Consider the following 14877-nt stretch of genomic DNA (forward strand, 5'->3'; position numbering starts at 1 on the left):
CACCTGGACGGCACCCCGCTTCAGCTTCCAAGTTTCAGACTTTCCTCACCTCGGTTGCCAAATACCTTCGTCACATCAGTGCTTTGCGCGGAACCATCTTGTTTGTTCTTTTAGCTATGTTTAAAGCACAATTCCTTGGTTCTTAGGTTCTTCAGCTCTGGATTTAAGTCAGAGCTCACTCATTCATCTTACATCTTGAGCATGTATCTTTTCATTGCACCCTCAGCCCAATTTAGATTAAATGTATATTAAGAGTTTGTTTAGAATTTGGTTCTTCTTGTTCCTTCCCTCAAATATGGGTCTGTGTGTGTGTGAGAGAGAGAGAGAGAGAGGGAATCATTTTCCTTGTATCTTCTCTACATCCTTCAGTTCTTTCAAATTAAAATTGATTGAGATTTTTCTCCTTATAGTATTTTCTTCTTCTTCTTCTTCTTCTTCTTCTTCGTGTGTGTGTGTGTGTGTGTGTGTGTGAAGTTTTGGTTCTATTGTTTGTTTCCATGTGTCTTAGGAAAATTTATTGTTGTTATTTATTAATATTCAAAAGGCAATTAAATCCCACATGATTTTTTTTTGGATTCTATTCCCTTAGTTCAATCTTCTTTGTGTTTCTTTCTTCCATCTTCACACATATATATTTGGTCTGTCAAACACCACCACACTTCATTATTTAAAATGTCCAACTGGTTTTTATTTTATTTTTTCAATTTCTTATTCCAAAAATCTGTATAAACTCAAATTGTACAATTATTCTCTTTTCTTACAAATATAAAATACACAATAATCACTGTATTACAAGTTACCTGTCTATCTTAATTTATTTACTCTTCATTAACTACCTGAAGGCACAAGCTGTTGTTATTTTCTTCTCTCTATTACATGTATTATCTCTTCATTTCATATCAGTCTATTCCATTGTTAATGGTTGAATTTCATTACTTCATTACATTCAATGAGCATGTGATTTATTAATAATTAATATTCTAAGTCAAGAAGTTCCAATAAGATTACAAAATTATGTACATTATTATAACTAATATGTATTTCCACTGATAAGTTCTATAAAATCAAGTCTGTCCCTTTCCTCTTTGAATATTTTACTATTGGAAGCCAGTCTTCTTCAACCTTTTTATTATTATTTAACAAACAGGTGAGTTTATCAGGCTCTAGCATATCAATACGTTTTATTAATCACTCCTTTATCTTTGATGCTTCTTTTTCTTTCCACTTACTGGCAAAAAGAGTATGTGCAGCTGTTACTATGTATAACATAATTTCCAATGCTTAGTTTCTTCTTTTTTATACATCTGTCATCTTTAAAAGAAATATTAATTCCAGTGGTCTGGCACATTACTGAATGTATCTGTTTCCAGAATTTCTTGGTTTTGGGGCAAGTCCATTATAGATGAAAAATGTTCCATTTAGCTCATTACATTTCCAGCATTTAGGGTCCACCGACTTGTCCACTTTGTTAAGTTTTTCTGGTGTTAAATACCACCTATGTTGCAATTTTAAGTAATTTTTTTTTTTTTGAGATCTTGCAATCTTGTGAATTTTTGTGTTCTTTTCCAGGAATTTTCCCATTCTTCCAAAGTAATTGTATGCTCAATATTCTGGGCCCATTGATCATGGAATCAGTAACTGTCTCTTTTTCCAAGAGCCTGGATACGTACTAAGGTTGCCTTGGGGTGGCCTTTCCAGATGCCCCACAACCCTAGTATGTAGCTGTGGCATGGTAATGGCAGCGCCCTTTCTACATGGGTGCCACCAAAATGACATCACGGCTGCGCTGCAGCCAAACAGCACAGCACAGACGTGATGTCCTGGCACCGCTGCAGGGCACTTGTGGAGCTCCTTCTGCCGCACGTATCGCTGGGGCAGCCTTTAAACAGCTGCACCAGCGATATAGAGAGAAAGAGGCCTATCATGGGGTTTTCTAGGACTGAGAGGGTGCGACTCACCTAAAGTCACCCAGTGGGTTTCCGTGGCTGAGTGGGGAAGTGAACCCCATTCTCCAGGGTCCTGGTCCTATGTTCAAAACACTACACCTAGCCCTTGTCCTTCAGATTAAAGACCCCTTTTCTTTAAAAATATAATGAGCAACACAATGGAAGAGAGTTGTTGATACGTTTCAGCACAGCCACCTTCTGCTGTTTTGTTGTGAGTGAAAGCAAAAGGATCAAAAGGATCACTATAACCAGAGGACAATGTTGGATCTACACCAGGTGGAGAGCTACTATGATAGGAAAGTGCAGAAATTTATCAGAGTGGTAAACATTTCACGGGCGGAAGGTTGCTTTAAGGATAACCTTATCTTCTTATCTGTGACAAAATCTGGATCTGATCTGGTCCTTGAGAATCATACATTCTCATTTACATACACATATTTTGGGGGAGGGCCTCTCTAGCTCACTGAAAATCATTTGTTTTGTTATCAAAAAACAAGTAGCTTTCTAGTTTTTATTTTAAAAAGGAGAAAGGTCAGAAACTAAGAAACGATTTTAGGCAAGAGTGCCAGCAATTAAAATGGAGATCTGATGTAATTCATTGCACATCTCTTTTCCACTCTATAGTTTTTCTTTCATACTACAGCAAGTCTAGGAAATGAAACTGGCCTGATTATTTGCTTAAGAGGACAGGAACAGGTTTAATGTGTTTTGAAATGACATCAACTGAATAGCAGCGCATGAGCAACCACTCTATAGAAGGGCTACAACAACCTTAAATGCAGGCTCTGAGCAGTGTCTGCCTTCAACGTGACTCCCCTGAAACAAGTATCTACTGAAGAAATGCATTCTGTAAACAAGAGGTGGCCATCCCTTTTAGACTTAAAAGTGTTGGGGCTACATGCCAGTAGAGTAGCGAGGTCAGAAAAAGAAAGCTTGAATCCCTTCTCTCCTTCATTTCTCTCTCTCTCTCCACCATTCCTTCCTTTGCTTTTGCAAAGATCTGGAATTATCATTTGTTCAGAAATCTTTTGAAATTACTGTAGTGTAAAGGCCACCTGAGATCAGGTCTATGGATGCATGAAACCCTAGGGCCACAGCTTGCTCATCCATGCTGTAGTCAAAGAAAGCTTCACACCACACTGTTATTCCTTGCCTCTATGCTGAACAATGCAAAGCCAGAAGCCTTGTTTTAATCTTGTCCTCATGGCATTCTTGTCATCCAGAACCTGAAGTCTCAGTAGATTCTATAGGATTGAATCACTGACTGTTTTCGGGCCATGGAGATTTTATCAAGGACTTTCAAAGCTTTGGTACATTCTCTGTAAAATGAGAGAAAGAGAATCCAAAACAGAAGAAAAGTTTGTGAACAAAACACATATTTCAGAATCCTTTATTAGGAATATTTCAATCAGCAAGAAAATTATCTGCCCACACTAACTGCTGCTTTGGAGTATAAATCTGCTGATCATAATTCTGTATTAAGAATTCTCTGAGCAGAGATTTCAGGCTCCAGTTCCAGACCCCAGTGACTGATTTTCAGCAAGCTCCCATCATAGTTGTGCCTATTACTTTATCTTATATATTTTGAACATGCAAAACAATGTATTGGTTGCTTTCCATCTACTAGGATTCAAGCCTGCAGCAGGTTGGAATTGGAAACAGGACAGAGTTATTATCAGGCAGGGATTCATCCTATGGACCAGCCTGTGTCTATCAGGTCAAAGGAGGGAACTACAAGCAAGGAGACCAGCCATGTATGCTAAGAAGATATTGCAACAAATCAATCAAAGAAGTGATGCTCTCTGACCCTGAAATACTTCCTGATACACCAAGTTATTAACATAGGAAACCTAATCCTGCTGCTCACAGATAGCTTTACCTCAAACTCCACTTCAATGGATTAGGGTCCATGATGGTAGTGGTGATTATGATGATGGTAATCATGATTACTATTATGGAGCTTATTGCTTGGCTATTAAAACCAGCTTACTTCTATTGGGTTTAAAGCTTAATTCAGGCAGCATCCTGATCTTATCAAAAGATTTTTGCTGCTGAATTTGCTGCCTGAATACAGCCCAGTTTCCATCCCCACTTGCAGGAGCACTCCACTGGGCTGTATTCAGGTGGCAAATTCGGTGGGGAAGACCTGACAAGATTAGGATGCTGCCCAAATCAAGTTTTAAACCAGATAGAGGTACACTGGTTTTAACAGCCAAATGATAAACTACTACTACCACCACCACTACTGGGATTTTCCTCCCTCATTGCTCATTTCATATGTCAGATTCTTAGAATCCAGAGATTGGAAAAGTTATCACTGTTGTTACTAATACATTCCCAAAATCCCTCTGTAATCTGAAAAATTAATTTTTCCAAGGTCAATTAGGACCTTAAAGTTGGAGGTCCCATAGATGCCATCCAGCCCAGCCTGCTCAGTGCAGGATCTGGAGTGTTGGATATAATTAGACCATTCCTAACAGATGGTCCTTCTCTTGCTCTGTATCTCCTTTCCTATAAGCCTTCTTCTGCCTGAAAGCACATAGGGTAGGCATGTCTTTACTATACCCTAGCTGCATTCCTTAATGAGGACAGTACCTGGCTAGAATCCCCGCTGTCTGCTCCTTGCTTCTAAGGCTCTTCCGCACATAAATATTGTTCATTCCCAGGGTAGAAAATGCCCTGATAACCTATAAAGAAAAGAGGAGATGGGTCAGTAAATACAGAGAGAGAGAGAGAGAGAGAGAGAGGAGAAAGAGTACAGTACCAGGGGAGAGATCTATTCCCCACTAGTCTCTCTGGAGCATCACAACCTGTATACGGACATCCATGCTGGTATCCAGTTCCAGCATCTCCAGCATGACAAAGAACACACTCTTCTGGCGAAGGCCAAGAACACCCTAACAAGAGGCAAAGAGGGCAGAGTGTCACTTGGCAATTACAGATGGCATATTTATTTATTTTATTTATTGAATTTATAGCAATAACAATGTTATTTTTTACAAAACATCATTAAAAACAGTTAAAAACACATGAAGTGCAGAGAGGCTTCTACTCTCATTATTATTATACTAGCCTTAATGATGTGGCACAATCATTTCTAAGGAAAAGAGCATTATTCTGTGTCCTGGTGTTGCAGTCAATCACAAACTATAAGATTGCAAGTTCAATACCAGCCCAGGGGCTCACACTCGACACAGACTTGCATCCTTCTGAGGTCACTAAAATTCAGCTTGTTGGGGGCAATTAGCTTACAGTTGTAAACCAATTAAAGACTGCTTAGGCAGTATAAAGCAGTATATAAATGAAGCTGCTATTGTTATTATTCTTTTCACAATTAAACAAAGACCATAAGAAGCAGAGGCAAAGGCAGATTCTCAAGGTGTCACACAATAAGTTTTTAGCAAACCAATCTTCATGAACAGCCAATACATCCTGTTGGTACAGGATTTTTTTTAACCACTGTTGGATGTGGACCATGAAATCAAACAGAATCTATGGCATAGACCCTGAGACTAGATAAGACAGAGTGTGGCATGAAACATACCACGGGGCACAGTTAAGCAACCAATCCAGGCAATGAACACTGGGAGATGTGCAGAGCTCCACTCCCACCAGTCCATCTTGTTCTCTGCATGTCTTCTGGCTGGCTTCCTCACCTCTTAACTTCTGCCATCAGATGCAGTGGAAGCTACTGTCCCATTACTAGTGCTGAAATCTGATTCAGCTACCAGTTCAGGTAGCATTTGCACATAGAAAGCTGGGAGGGAGCATATCACACAACTTACATTTTACCTCACACAGAAAATTGTGTTGGAATGGCTTTAATGATTATTTTTTAAAAAGATTACTACAGAAGGTTAATATAAAAGACCCAGAACATCTACATTAGTGCTCTAGATCTTATGATTGGAGCAGGAATGCTGTTCTTCACTAAGTTTCTTCTTGAAGGAAGCAACAAGTAATTGTAGTAATTTTCTTCCAGTCTTGGAAAACCACACAGTTTTTAAAGCCGATTCGCAATTCACAACATTGCACACAAAATTTGCATATAGTCACTTGCAAGAAACAGGGCTGAAGAAAATCAACCACATGCAAATCTTGTGCAGAGTAAAGGTTGGAACTGACTGCAGAAACAATCCAGCTTGCAACTGCTTTACTGCCCTGGCTCAATGCTAGCGAATTTCCGGAACTGTATTTTGTTGTAGCTACAGAGCTTTCTAACCAAGCAGGCTAAATGTCTCACAAAACTACAGTTCCCAGCACTCCACAGCATTGAGCCAGGGCTGGTAAAGCGGTATTTCAAGCTGGATTATTTGTACAATCTGTTTTGGCCCTAAGTCCCCAACTACAGTATTTTCTGCAAAGAGAAACAGCTTTTTCCTGCACAGGAAATACTATTTCTACATTTTGTATAAAAAATAGTATCATCAGGGTTTCTTGGCATATGGAAAAAATGTTTTAAATATTTCACAACAATTATTTGGAATATTTTTGAATAGTCTTTCCATTACTAGAATAGTCATTCCATCCCTTTCCATCCCTACATTTTGGCCCCAACATGCACCCCCATACCCTTAAGGGGGTGGAGGCATTTTTGCCACATTTTTGGGCCCTTCTTAGGTCACTTTAGGCCCAGGAAAGGTCTTTTTAAAAACTGGAAACAAACCAGAGGTGATTTCTGCTCACTTCCAGTTTTGAAAAAAGTCCTCTTTTGAGCGTAAACTGACTGTAGGGCTCAAAACATGGCAAAAATGCTTGCCACTGCCCCTAAAGGACATTGGGGAACATATGAGGACAAAATTTTTTAGGGTTTGTTTGTTTTTTGCAGTTTAGGGGGTGTGCCCCTCAAGATCTCCTAGGGTAGTGGTTCTCAACCTTCCTAATGCCATGACCCTTTCATACAGTTCCTCATGGTGACCTCCAGCCATATCTCAATTCCTAAGACCATCAGAAATATGTGTCTTAGGCAACCTCTGTGGAGGTCTCAACCCACAGGTTGAGAACTGCTGTCCTAGGGAACGAATACAGCTTCCTAGCCTCCCACAGTTGACTATGCCTATTTAGTCGTTCAACGAAGGGTATAATTTTTAAATACTGTTGGTCCTCCATATCCATGGGTTCCTTATTCACAGATTCAACCATCCACAGCTTGAAAATATTTTTAAAAGATATGAGTTCCAAAAAGCAAACCTTGGTTTTGTCATTTGATGTAAGAGACACCATTTTATGACACTACTATAATGGGCCTTGAACATCCACAGATTTTGATATCCAAGGGGTTTCTGGAATCAAATCCCAACAGATACTAAGGGCCCACTGTAAATAAATAAGGTGTATTTTTTGCTTGACGGAGGTAAAACAAAACAGAGTAGCTAGTAACCCAAGTGAAGTCTGCTGTCCACATAGAGTCTTGCAGTTATACAGCCACAAGTCATCTTCACACCCAGCTCAGGGCACAGACAAGTTGCCTGAAACTGCAGGCTTTTCAGAGCACTGCAGCTTAATCCTGAAGTGTGGAGCTTTCTTTACTATTGTATTATACTGTAGATTTGTTTCCAATGCCTCCCTCTGGAACACCCCCCATCCCCACCCCCCCGCACCTTCAAATTTGGGGAGGCAGTAGACAGGAGTGCAAGTTGGAGAAAGGGAGAGGAAATTCCCACAGGGGCAGTGGTAGATTCCATCTGAGATCTGTAGTACTTATTTGAGAATTACTGATACACAATATGAAGCTCACTGGCTAGACATGAAAAACAACTTACCAAGGCAATCACAGCCTGCTTTCGAATTTCAGCATTTTGATCCTTCAGATTCCTATGGAGATAATGAAAACATTGATTGAAACTTTGGAGTGGGGTTGAGATTGTATCCATTAATTTTTTTTTTTTTTAAAGCACAGTAGAGTTGAATTCAGCTGATCTGCCTTTAGTTCAACCAAAGGCAAAGTCTTCAGTTACATATCTCTAAACTTAATCCATCTGCATGACTAATACTGTACCAAGAACAGCATATGTGGTTCTACATATGCTTATTTTGGAGTAGGATCTGTTTAATTTGGTGAAAGACTTTGTTCTGAGTAAACAGGCACATGATCAGGGGCTCTTTGAGACTACACATTTCTACTACTATGATTCCACTTTAACTGCCATGGCGTCCTCCTGTGGGATCCTCCTGGAGTTTATAGTTTGGTCAGAGACATCTGAGGAGCTCCCTGGCTGTGGATTCAAAAATGTCTCTCACTCCACTACCAGTCCCTGGATTCCATAGGAAGTTGCCATGGCAGTTAAAGTGGAATCATAGAGCTATAACTGTGTAGTGTGAGAGGAGAACACTCTCATTCCTTTTTTGGCTGACACAGAGGGGTGCACCCCCTGCACCAAGGAAGAAATGACACTGGAATTGCAGAACAAATACAAATTTTAAAAATAAAGGTATGCTGGGTAGGGCATATGATAGAGAGGTGGGATTAAGAAGGAATGAGGAAGAGAGAAAGCTGGGACCACTGATGGCACAAAAAGTCCCATCATGCTACTGAAGAGAGGTGTGTAGTAATAAAAGCTCCAAAACTGGTATGTTTTCATTCTGCTGCAATTGTGGCAAGACAGAGGTGAGACCAAGGCTTGTGTGATAATCCTTAACAGAGGGCCTGCTCATTTTCCCATATAATAACACCACTGTTTAAAGTACAGTGTTGGTGTTAACTCTGCCTGTCTGGATTTCATTGATCATGAATTGGACACCCAGGTAGCCAGAAGGTGATCCAGATAGATACAGATTAGCTGACAATTGGCAAAGGAACCCCAGTTTCTCCACATAAAGAGATGGGGTGGGAAACCATACCCATTTCACGTATCCAAAGTTTTATTTTTAAAAATGGGGTTCCTATGATTTGAAGGCAATTATTTTCTCAATTTTTCAGTTCCTCAGACTTATAGGCAACAATGTTATTTCACTGATGCATTAATGCACTATAATGGTCAGGGGAGTTTTAAGAGAAGAGAATGAGACGATTTTGTCCCAATATGTTGCAGAATTAAAAAGAACCCCATTTGACACCAGAAACAAAATGTTGCAACCATTGCCAGGAAGTATCAGAAAATAGTTGAGGATAGCATAAACATTATTTTGCAAAGGGATCTTGTAGAACCTTTGAGACTAATTGAAAGGGAGAAGTTGGTAGCATGAGCTTTCATAGACTTGATCCTACTTCCTCAGATGCATGGGGAATAAACTTTTTTAAAATTTCTTTTCAAAACAAAATAAGAGCTATAATAACAGATACTGCAATCTGCCAGCATATTTGCCCCACCTGGAGCAGCCCAAAGTGGACCATACAGATGGATTAGTGATCTGTGCCAGCATAAGACAGCTTCCTAAGTTCCTGTGGGCCTTTCCTACTCAGTCATCACTTTTCGTCCTTAATATTAAATAGACCTGATACTGAACTGGCTGGGTGTCAAAATCTTATCCAAATGTTGTTCTCTAAAAGGGTTCCCTGCATGTGCTGGAGGACAGAATGGGGCACAGCAAGTAATTCCCTATTTCTCCAACTTACTTCTCCATTATCTCCCAGACCCGCTTCTTCATCTTCAGTTTTTCAATAGCCAAGGCTACACTCTGCCTCACTACCTAGGTGAAGATGGAGAATGGGAGAGATAGTTGTTAGATACCACCAGCTGGTGCTGAGTGAATGCAGGATGTCAGTTTTCCCCAAGACAGGAGACATTCTTTCTTCACTTCTTTATTAGTTTAAGGTGGTCATGTGCTCAGAGCCCACTGAAGTAAAAACTGTCCAAAATGTGTGAAAGCTTTGGAGTAGAACTATTCCGACTGTTCGGACCACATGATGATACTTGCTTAAGGTGTTGCACCACCTGAGTGGTCTTGGGTGAGGGGACTATTGGTGAACCCTTGGAAGACAGTTTACAAAATACATATGCACTGTAATGGAGGAGAAGCAGCCCAAAACCTTAAGAGGATCAGTCATGCTAAGCAACATACTTGCCCAGGGGGAGGGAGAATAAAAATCCTGCTGATGAAGTTAAGACATTCAATGGGTGTTAGATAGCAAACTAAGTAAAGAAAAATTAGAGTTAAGAGATAGTATGCCTAAATAAACAGTTACAAGATGAAACATCATTCTCTAACTCAATGGGAAATTTTAACATAAAAAGCATGGTCACTGAAATGGGCATCCTATGCTAAAATCAGTGCACCTACACTTCAGGGCTAGTAAGTGTGATCACCCCTCCTTCTCTGCATTCTCCTTGTTTTGCCAAAGCCTGTTCTCGCCCTCCAATCTTCACTCTCTGCCACACATACTTTGAGGACAGGCTCTTCCTTTTCTGGGACAGATCTTCCATAGTGTCTGTCTACATCTGTCTATATCTAAATAGTATCTGGACTTTCATCCAATTACTAGCTCCTACTAAAGTAGATCCCTTGAATCAATGGGATATACCCAAGTGCTGACTTACCATTTTGCCTGAGTCTACTGCTATTGGGACTAACCAATATAGTTTTAGCCTTAAAGTCCAGTTTAGGCCTGTAGCAAGCAACCCTGGCTGACTGGTCACATGACCATTGTTCTGCTGTCAAGGTGCTCCAGCATGTTTTATCACAAAAACAGGCTACTCTTGTCCAGAGCATTGTTGAAATCCATGTGAATAACCATTCATACAACTGGATGGAGCCCTCTACTCATGCAGCTGTATTACCAACAAGACGAGTAAAAGGGTCTCAGATTGACAAAAGGATTTATTCTCCTTGCCCCCACATGATTCAAATTGTTACTTTTCTATTTGTGGAGAAAAGCAGAAAGACATTTCTTGAAAGAAGGCAAAGTTCACAAATGTAACCTCTTTGGAATGAAAAATAAGAAGGAAGTAGGCCTGTGGCCTTACGATGTACTGTACAATAAAACCACCTAGGGGTCATTCACACTACATTATAAACCAATTTGCAAATTGGTTTAAATGTGGATTGTTCACACTCGAATCAGGTTTTTCCAACCCGTATTGGGGTGGAACTGTGTCAAATCACCCTTAGCACAGTTTTTCTGATATTGAGCTCTTCCTCATTTCTTTTCCAAAAAAAGCAGGTTTTATCAGGGTGCTGCCAATGGCAACTTGCTCCCAATCGGATTCAGGGCTAGCTGAAAGGAGGGATTGATTTCTGTAACGCGCTCTACATGGGGCTACCTTTGTATCAAGTTCAGAAACTTCAACTGGTGCAAAATGCGGCAGCCAGATTGGTCACCGGAACACCTAGGTCAGACCACATAACACAAGTTCTAAAATCCCTTCACTGGCTGCCAATTAGTTTCCGGGCGGAATTCAAAGTGTTGGTTATTACCTTTAAAGCCCTACATGGCCTGGGCCCGAGTTACTTGAAGGAACACCTCTCCCTACACAATCCACCTCACACCCTCAGGACAACAGGGAAGCATCTATTGGATAATCCAAAGACCAGACTAAGGTCTACTTCCCACAGGGCATTCACTGCTATGACTCTCAAACAGTGGAATGGCTTGCTAGACGAGATCTGTCTTGTTACCACCTTAGAAGGCACTCAAGACAGATCTCTTTCGGCGAGCCTATCCCCTTCACCTGCTATAATAACTTTAACATGACACTTCATTCGGAGCATGTATGGGAAATTAGATATTGATATTGTACCTGTATAGGGTTATTGATGTGTTTTTAAGATTTTATGATCTGAGAATGTATTTTAATTAACTGTAATTTTAAATTTGTTGCTGTACTCCCGCCTCGATCCGCAGGGAGAGGCGGGATATATATAAATAAAAACTATTTATTATTATTATCATCAATGGGCAGAGGGTGGACAGAGGGGCAGAACATGCTTGGAGGAGATCTGATGCTCCTACTGTCAGCATCTCTGTGTGGTCAGGGGGCTTCTCTTTCTCCTCATCTTCTTCCTTAAGGATGAGAGAGAGACAGGGAGAGAGAGAGAGAGAGAGAGAGAGAGAGAGAGAGAGGGAGCACAACCACCAGCAGCAGGGGCTCCCGCTGTACCCAGCCCTTCCTCTTCACCTTTTCTCTCTATTGTTCAGCACTACTTTTGCTTCCTTCTGTGTCTCTCACATTCCCCTCCCCACATTTCCACCATGGGGGCACCAAAATACATACCCACAATTTAACACCCACACACACTATCACCTGTTTATCTGACATGGGAACCTCTCCCTATCCCCCACACATAGACACAAATAGACACACCCACACTGTGTCAGCCCACAACCCCAGGCACCTCCCCCCCAAAAAACCTCCCAAGTGGGCAGAAGTGACAACTTAGGGTTGCAGAGCACAAGGGCCTCCCTGGCAAGAGTGGAAAGAAAGGGCTCCCCATCAGCATCATCAGCATCATCCCAGATGCCATCACCGTCAAGGAGGATTAAGACACCACAAAATGGAAGACATGCCCAAATAAAAGCTAAAAGCACTCATAGAAAGATAAAATGCATGTTTCTCAGTCAGGCTCCAAACGGGGGACATTTGGACATTTTGCCTGGACAGGAGGATGAAATGGAGGATAGGTCCTGGGAAAGGAGGATTCTCTGGTCACCCTGTCCTCATCCCAGGGTGATCAGATAGATGTCATCCCATTGGGGGGAGGATGACATGGCATCACTAAATGGAGGATGTGTAAGGGCAATGGAGGTTTGCCCCAATAAAAGCTCATATAAATATAAAATGTGTGCTTCTTAATCCTGCTCAAAATGGAGGACATTTTGGACACTGTTCCTGGGCAGAAACAGCAGAGTGATATGGTAGCCAGGGGGAGGAAGGAATTACTACTTGGAAGACAACAATGACAACAGAAGTGGAATGATGTAGATGCACATCATTTGACAGAACAACAAAAAAAAGACCCGGACCTGATCATATGTGATCAATATGGAGGATCCATTTTGAATTGTTACTTTGGTCAGTGTGAAGAGGGTTAAATTGTGCCAGAGTGATTCAATCAGGATAAACAGAGTGATTCAATCAGGGTAAACATAGTGGGAACTTCAATTCAGGTCAGATTCAGTATTGCACTTTCGAATGCATTATCGAATGTCCCTGGATCTAACCAGCACAAAACGCTAGTATGAATGGGCCCCTAACCAAAGAAAATGGAGCAGGTATTCTCCCAAAGGTTTCAGCCTCACCAGAAATGGTTCCTCAGATAACTTCACTAGAAGCACATTAAACACTGCCTCCTCCATGTCTTCCTCTTGAATGGTATTGAGCCCTATAGCAGCCAACAGTTTTGCAGAGTCAGCACGGTGCTGGATAGAAAGAGGTGGTGAGAGAACACAAACTGTTCAACCAGTGACACACAGTTAATTTCAACACTCCCTTTCTCTTCTTCCTCATTAAGCCTAACTGCATCAAGTAGTCCTGCCTTCCTTTTACTATCCGCCTCCTCCAGCACCACCACCACCTTCTCCAATTGTCACAATTTGCCAGAGACAGTTTCAATTAATCCTATGTCACCCAATTTTTCAGCTGCTTTTAAAATATCCCAGGCCCGTTACAAATGGGCCTAAAAGTGCGCGCTACGCGCATGCTAGGGTTAGAAAGGGGCGTCCTTTCTGGACGCCCCCAACCCTAGCACGCGCAGAGCATGCACAAAATGGCAGCGGCTGTTTCACACGGCCGCTGCCATTACGACGTTATGACATGGTGCAGACGTGACGTTGTCACGCCACACCAGGGTGCATAGTACGCCCCTTCCTCGGCCACAAAAGGAGCTCCGAAACGGAGCTCCTTTTGCCATTTGCATCGCTGGGCGCAGTCTTCAGACGGCTGCGCCCAGCGATGCAGAGGAGAAAGGGACCAAGCGGCCCCTTTCGCCTCCTCCCCGCCGCCGCGGGGTGTCCTTGGGGCTTGAAGCCCCAAGGACACCCCTTTCCAGGCTGCAGGGAAGGGGCCTTTTGCTGCTTCCCCACAGCCTGGAAAGCGGAGGATCGGGGCCTCAGCGGCTGCCGCTCTAGCCACTGAGGCCCCGATCCAGCGGGGGAAGGGGCAGGTTGCAGGCCGCTGCTTTTCGGCGGTCTGTAACCCGCCCCAGTTTATCTCTCCTCGTCCTCTTCCTCCTTTGTCCTCACCATACTTCAGTTGTAGCAAACTGAGTTCAAGGTACAAAAGTAGTTTTCACTCAATTAATTTAGCAGGTGAGAAGAGGTGGAAACTTCTCAGAAGGTTCAGGGAAAAGCAAACAGCCATAGCCTCCCCTACCTTGTGTGATCTTCCTCATTTATAACTTTTGCCATCTTGACCACACTCTGATGTTGCACAACCACAAGTGTCCCAGTTTTCATGTGTGAAATGTTGTAGGGTATGCATCACTAGCACCACTTAAGCTGTTCTATTTTGCAAAACTTTGGCACAAGCTGCATTTTTGAGTATGAACTAAGAACTAGAAATTTTGTTTTATTAGAACTCTGAGATGTTCTAACAAAGTAAGGTAGTTAAAGACATGCACCAAGGTCACGTTTACACTAGATGACCATAGCACTGTGATTCTACTTTAATTATTACCATAGGTTCCATCTTTTAAAATCTTGGGTTAAGCAGTTTAGAGAAGGGACTGTTAGAATGATCAGCCAGAGAGCTCAAGTGCCACCCCAAACTACAAACTCTGGGATTCCACAGATGGAGCTATGATGGTGAAAGTTAAAGTGCTATAAGTATGTGGTGTGAGGGAGAGTGTCAAAGTGAGTATTAAAGAATATCAAGAGTATTGATTAAGATCAAGAATTTGTTTTGAGAACCAGAACTGGACTGAGTTCTGTTTTTTCCACAGAAATGCCCATGCCTTGTTCCAGCAACCTTTCATTATTTCAAAAAGTATATTTTATTATTCTGTTATTATTGTTGAGCAACCAAGGCGGTTTACAGACCGCCCCTTTGGGGCGGCC

At 41.7% G+C, this 14877-nt stretch overlaps 2 protein-coding genes across 2 annotated transcripts in view; one reads left to right on the forward strand and one right to left on the reverse strand.

Moving 5' to 3' along the window:
• The window catches only part of LOC121920862 (CMRF35-like molecule 6), a 35679-nt gene that overhangs the window by 14989 nt on the left and 5813 nt on the right, over positions 1–14877 (forward strand). The gene's annotated exons all lie outside the window — the stretch shown is intronic.
• The window catches only part of HEATR9 (HEAT repeat containing 9), a 61881-nt gene continuing 48732 nt past the window's right edge, over positions 1729–14877 (reverse strand). The window contains exons 12-17 of the mRNA XM_042448113.1: positions 13123–13242; positions 9502–9575; positions 7709–7760; positions 4757–4843; positions 4542–4633; positions 1729–3265 (exon numbers count right to left, since the gene is read on the reverse strand). Coding sequence (XP_042304047.1) covers positions 3181–3265; positions 4542–4633; positions 4757–4843; positions 7709–7760; positions 9502–9575; positions 13123–13242 — 510 coding nt within the window. The 3' untranslated portion in view covers positions 1729–3180. The remainder of the gene's footprint in view (positions 3266–4541; positions 4634–4756; positions 4844–7708; positions 7761–9501; positions 9576–13122; positions 13243–14877) is intronic.

The sequence above is a fragment of the Sceloporus undulatus genome, chromosome 2 (genome assembly GCF_019175285.1).
Source record: "Sceloporus undulatus isolate JIND9_A2432 ecotype Alabama chromosome 2, SceUnd_v1.1, whole genome shotgun sequence".
Lineage (NCBI taxonomy): Eukaryota > Metazoa > Chordata > Lepidosauria > Squamata > Phrynosomatidae > Sceloporus > Sceloporus undulatus.